At 30.9% G+C, this 6,136-nt stretch overlaps 1 protein-coding gene across 1 annotated transcript; it reads right to left on the bottom strand.

Annotated features, from left to right (window-relative positions):
• Nucleotides 1-2,024: 2,024 nt before the first annotated feature.
• Nucleotides 2,025-5,047, bottom strand: LOC101509035 (F-box/kelch-repeat protein At3g61590-like). The gene is made up of 2 exons (XM_004510652.4): nt 4,908-5,047; nt 2,025-3,522 (listed from the first exon to the last, which is right to left on the bottom strand). The coding sequence occupies exon 2, from the start codon at nt 3,499-3,501 to the stop codon at nt 2,296-2,298; it is 1,206 nt and encodes a 401-aa protein (XP_004510709.1). The 5' UTR covers nt 3,502-3,522; nt 4,908-5,047; the 3' UTR covers nt 2,025-2,295.
• Nucleotides 5,048-6,136: the final 1,089 nt, after the last annotated feature.

Below are 6,136 nucleotides of genomic sequence, written 5' to 3'. Positions count from 1 at the left end.
TTTAATATATGTATTAATAGATGATGTTATATTTGTGTGCACATGTGTGTGGATTGTTGTATATAATTCCTATATATTTGATTAAAGTGAGAAGTATAGGATTCATCCTAGCTAGATGAATTCTCCGTCTATATACGACGGAAGCGAGGGGTAAGCGAGGGTAAGTGGGGCACCACTTACGGACGTAATCATGTCCAATCTTACCAAAATAAAGTTACTAACAAGAAGAGGGCATTAGTAAAACTAATGTAGTCTTTACGACATGCTTGTTAGGTAGAGTTCAAGTCGTTAGATTACTCACGTCTAATGACTTGAACATTTAGAACTAGTAAAAATTGAACATTGAAGAGAAACTCAGAAAATAAATGTAGTCCTGAGTTAGAATGCTAATTGATTAATTTCATTTATTGGGACCCACTGAGATGTAATCTCATCCAACTTTATTCAAATGTGTTACAGGTAAGAAATGCTCAGACCACATGTTGAAGAAATGACGTGTGTCAGTTTACACTATAGTCTGCTTATAGTTTATAGGGAATTATTTTGAACCATGGATGTGTTATGTACTCCATATTTCTATGTTTTTCTTTGAATGTTTAGTATGTGTATGAATACATTTTCATGACTTTGTGTCGGGATTGTATTAATCATCTCTTTTGTCGAATTATGTTAATGCTAAAGTTATATTCTAGACAATTAACTTATGGTATTACATTTTTGGTTCATATAAAATTTGAAATTTAATAGAAATTTTAGCCCTCCAAATATATGCAGTTTGTAAAATAGTCATTACATCAATTTAATTAAATATAAAATTAATTGAAATTAAATCTATATCAAAAAAATTTAATTAAAAACTTAAATCCTAACTAAAAAATTTAATAAATTTATAATTATTAAAAAATTAAACATGAATCAAATAAATTAAAATTAAACCTAATTCCCAAATCAAAGTTCATGTTCCACCCAGCGAGTACTCGTATGATCCACCTTTTGTTCCCTATTAAAAAGAAACCATCACAATTAGTATTGAAACAAAAGGAAAGATCTTGAACACTAAGGTTCATTGCTTCTATACTTCCCTTGATCACGAATTGTTAGTTAGGAATTAGAGTTTTGTTTTTTATTAATTGCTTTAATTAGGGTTTAGTTTTATTGATTGAGTAAAATATGTTCAATAATATAAAAATTATAAAATTCAAAACTCAATTGCCACTTCGATGCACTTCCATTCCATTCCCTAGGCCCTTTGAGAAGCCATTTGAATATTCTAAAATTGTGAAGAAGTGATAGCCATTTAAAAAGCAAAGTTTATTAAACCTTTATTTGTCACATCTCCACCAAGGAGGTGTGGACCTCACTTCTCCACCAACCATACCATCACAACAATTTTCACATTTTAAGCGCTTCACATATGATAATTGACTCATCAATAAATCAAATATTTCATGTGTTACACAACTAGAAAAAAATATCCATTTAATATCAAGATCATCAATGAGCCCTACAGCTAACAACAAATATGTCCCTATTACGGATAAACCACTCGATTAATCACTTATAATATAAACGTACGTTTATCATATAGATACTTTATATGTATAAAATACTTTTAAAACAAAAGATAAAATCAAATCAAATTATTTACATATAAATATTTCTATCAACTCATGGATATTTCATAAGTTGTTTCTATCAACTGTCAAGGAGTTTCACATGTGCTTATATGTGGACACTAATGCAGACCGGTGAATTAGATAAGAACACATGCCTTAATCTGTCTGAATCTAATACATGTTATTAAAAAACAGTGCATGGATGTGGTACATTCTGAATGACACTGCCACTATACAAAGCAAATCATTAGAAAATTGGTTCACTTACAACTTATCAAAATTAACATGGTTTACATATATATAAAATTCTCAAATTAACCTTTTTAAACTACAGAAAGGCTATTTTTTTTTTCAAATCAATCAGATAAATTTAAATGCAAAATGACATCTAGTTTTCAGGAAAATTAATGAGAAATATATAACTGTGAACAGTAAAATGTTCTGTTTTGATTAACAAATGCGAGACATACACTAGCTAATACATCATAAACAATATAGCTCTGTTGTATTTTCAAATGTTATAATAAATATTCAGTATTCATGAATCACCATCGTATATCATCAAGTTGAAACACATAAATCATTTTAGAAATTTCAACTTAAGAACAATGGAGAAAATCTCCACAAACTTTGACATAATTGTCAAAAGCCGCTGTTTGATTCTATAGAGAATAACAAACTACGGAGCAATTTCAAACCTCGGCTCAAAGCAAAAACCAGTGAAAAGTTGTAGAGGGAACTTCTTTGTTACCGGGCATTTTTGTGCCCATTTCCATTGTTTAATGTTCATGTCAAATGTGAGAAGTGCCGGAGATCCATAACTTTGAATATATATTACATCATCGATGCCTCTGCTAGCGAAAACATCATCAAGCTCTCCAAAGCCTTGGAAGTATTTGTGCGGCATTCGGACAATCTCTTCCCACTTACTATCATGAAGAACCCAAATACCAATTCCTTTTATTATATCCGGTCGATCATGTTTGCCAATTCCTCCCACCATTACAAGCTTCTCCTTCATATTCATTAGACGGCCACATGTTAGGGAACAAGGTACAGGAATAAAGCTCAAGCTAGCTTGAGAAAATCGATTGGAAATATTATATGCGACTAAAGAGTGACGGCTTTCCGGTGGAATTCCCCCCGTATAGTAAACTATAAAGTAAAGCATGCCATTGCATATCACACTCTCGTCACCACCTCTCCACCCCGTCAAAACCTTCGTTAATGGCGTTGTCCACACTTCCTCCTCTGAATTGTATATAAGAATTGAGATATCCCACCGAAAAAAGTTTTCGGGAACTTGCTTTGATTTCACAATAGCCACAGTATAACCATGTGATTCCTTGTTCACCGAAATTGCTAATGCACCGTAATCAGAAAATCTCATCCCTGGAGGCTCTGGAAGCTTCCTACAGCTTTTGGTAATAGGGTTACACATGCATAATTCACTTCTGCTGTCATTGTCCATGAAACAAACTAAACCATATGATGAAGAAATGAACCAATTAGAAGTTCCGATGAAGGGGAGTTCAATGCAATACCATTTTCGAAGATTCGGATCATAAGCATGACCGATTGGTACATCAGAGCTGGTGAACATAAAATACCAGGGTTTCTGCGGTAGCAAATGGGAAGGGTTCCATAAAAACCTTTCCGAAGTAACAATTGCATGCCATCTTTTGCACACACAGCTTGCCCGAAAAATGCTTGCAATGGGAAGATAGGCTAGGATACGCTCCAATAAATCTTCAGGCAAAATTACATCCACAGAAACAGCAGTCACTTCTTTATCAATGTCCTCATCAAGTTCAAAATCAAAATCCCCGGTCTCCTTTTTCATGTCATCATCATAGTGGCTGATCCATGTTGTTTCCCCAGCCATAATAGAGTCGAAATAAAAGGCCTAATAATGAATATATTTAACAATAATCAGCTACTTATTAATTATTAAACAAAATAATAAAGAAAACCACCTAAATTTTATCACCTCAAGATATACTAGAACATGGAATTTCACCTAAACAAAGTGAAGTACCACTAGACACAATGAAAAGGACAATTTAAACTGTGCCACAAATAATACTATGGAAAGAACATAAACAAGATCAAGTGCACACACACAACAGAAAATTTTCCTTCACATGGTAAATATATGACAGATAAATTGGAGAAAAAAAAAAGCAAAGGCCAACGTCACACTCATCGGATTCTACAAATATAAGAAGATTCGTACAGAAATCTTAATCTCCTCTTAAAATGAAAATTATACAAAATCTGAACCTGAAAATAGGACCAATATAAAGGGAGAAAGGGAACTTATAGTTATAGCAATTACCTATCTTCCTTTAAATATTTTACTAACCCAAATGTTAAGGAAACATCTATAGTTCTTACTACATTAGAAAATTTGGTTTAGTCCCTGGATTACTAGGTCAGATCATGAACTGATTTGGTATTAGCAAACAACACCAAATCGCACAGTCAGAAAAATCCTTAGTAATAGTAATGTTTGAGTGTTCAAAACAAACATTGCCACACACTAGTAGGACTAGCAGATAGCCAGGTAAAACAATATACAGCATAAAAAAACACAAATCTCACATTCATCATATGAACAAGAAATTAGCAAACAGAAGTTATTTTCATAAATCCACATATTTACAACATTATGTTCATCTCACCACACAAATAATAATACCCCAAGAATGCTAATAAACTACACAGCTACGAGGTTTGATTGGAAATTCAATGTCAGATTAAAACAACAAAGAAGGCATGAATGAAATCAATACATAAACCAAGGGGAGAGATTTTTATCAAACTAAAGTAACAGATTTTAGTCTAATCTAAGAATGAACACAAAAGTCTCACAAAGAGCACAAACAGTGGCACACTGCAACAACAAAAAACCACATTGAAAATATTATCAAAAATCCCACATTTTAAAGTTAAAAAAAAACATGTTTCCACAACAAATTGTGTTTTTACATAGACAAGCAAAATTTAGAGAAATAACAACAATCATCCATGAGAGGGCAGGGGTAAGAGGAATCAAATCAAATGATTAAATACCCACAAATCAAATATCAGAACTCCTAAATCTTCAGATAACAAATCAGCAGACAAAACAATCTCCTACAGAAATCAAATTGCAAAAACACACACAGATCAATGAACACAGAGAAACCAACAAATGTTAAAAGCAACTATCTTAAAAAAGACAACACCAAAAAATAATATTTTGGAGGATTGAAAAATGAAATGAAACCCATTATTACAAATAGATACCTTGTTTGAAAGAGTGACTCAAACAGTGTCACTGTAGAAAAGGGTGTGAACTCATTCAGCAAAATGGAAGAAGAAAGAAACCCTAAACATTAAACAACGAAATGGGTTGCTCTAGATTTGGTTGATAGAGAAGGAAAATGAAGCAAACAAACTAAATAGAGAGAGAAGAGAGAAGCAAAGAAAATGTTTTTTTTTTTTTTGTTAGTGCGACAAAAACAACATGAAATGAAGTGCGGTTTGTTTTGGCTTTTGGATGGATGGTGCTTTTTGTGTGGGGAATGACGGAATTGCGTGACCTTAGTAATTTTAAAAATATATATATATTTTTTTAGTCATAAAATATTCTTTGTTAGGCTAAAAAATATTCTTTGTGGGGTATGTAATAATTTTTTATTTTTAATATTTCTCTTCAACGCCAAATCTACCTATCCCTTTATTGTAGCCATAGGTATAGAAGTATAAATTTATTTTTTGATGATATCAAATTTGAGTTGAAGAGACAGTGTTTTAATTTAAAGAGTGACCAGTCCAAAAGTTTAATTAGTGGATATTAAAAATATTATAATTATATATGTATCCAAAAATTAAACACTTTATCTACAATTATATTTTTTCTATTTATCTTCGTATTTTAAGATGAATACCCCATTGAAGATACAATATATTTGTTAGTTTATACTAATATCTTTTAAAGATTAGTAGTTTAGTGGGGACAACACCTAATATATATTGAGATAAAATATATTTTATTATATAACTAGTCATGGGAAAATCAAATGAGTGGGGTATTTGCCCCCAACATGTTGCACGTAGAATGGTCTCTAATTCAAAGTAAGAAAGTTTTATAGTTAATTAAACATCTAAAGGAATTTATATTTGCTTTTCTTCAATTATATTAGTAGAGATCGAATTCATAATTTATAAATTTAATATTTATATTTTTATTGTTAAATTAAACAATTGAAGTTTATGTATATATTTATTTAGTATGATATTAGTTTGTTAAAATTATAATTATTCGGTGTGTGTTTTTAAAATCTAATATGATTTTGGTAAATCTAATATGATATTAAATATGAACTATAAATATTAGAGATTTTTTCTTAATATTTAAAATATTCAAAATAATCTATTAAGATAAAACTCGTTTAACCCTTTTTTATCAAGAGAATTCATATTTTAAATCCTCCCACTTAAGTTGATCTATTCTTGCTTAGACCACTAAAAAA

This window comes from Cicer arietinum, chromosome 7 (assembly GCF_000331145.2).
Source record: "Cicer arietinum cultivar CDC Frontier isolate Library 1 chromosome 7, Cicar.CDCFrontier_v2.0, whole genome shotgun sequence".
NCBI classification, from domain to species: Eukaryota; Viridiplantae; Streptophyta; class Magnoliopsida; order Fabales; family Fabaceae; genus Cicer; species Cicer arietinum.
The sequence above is the reverse complement of the archived record's forward strand: the minus strand, read 5'-3'. Positions and strand labels throughout refer to the sequence as shown.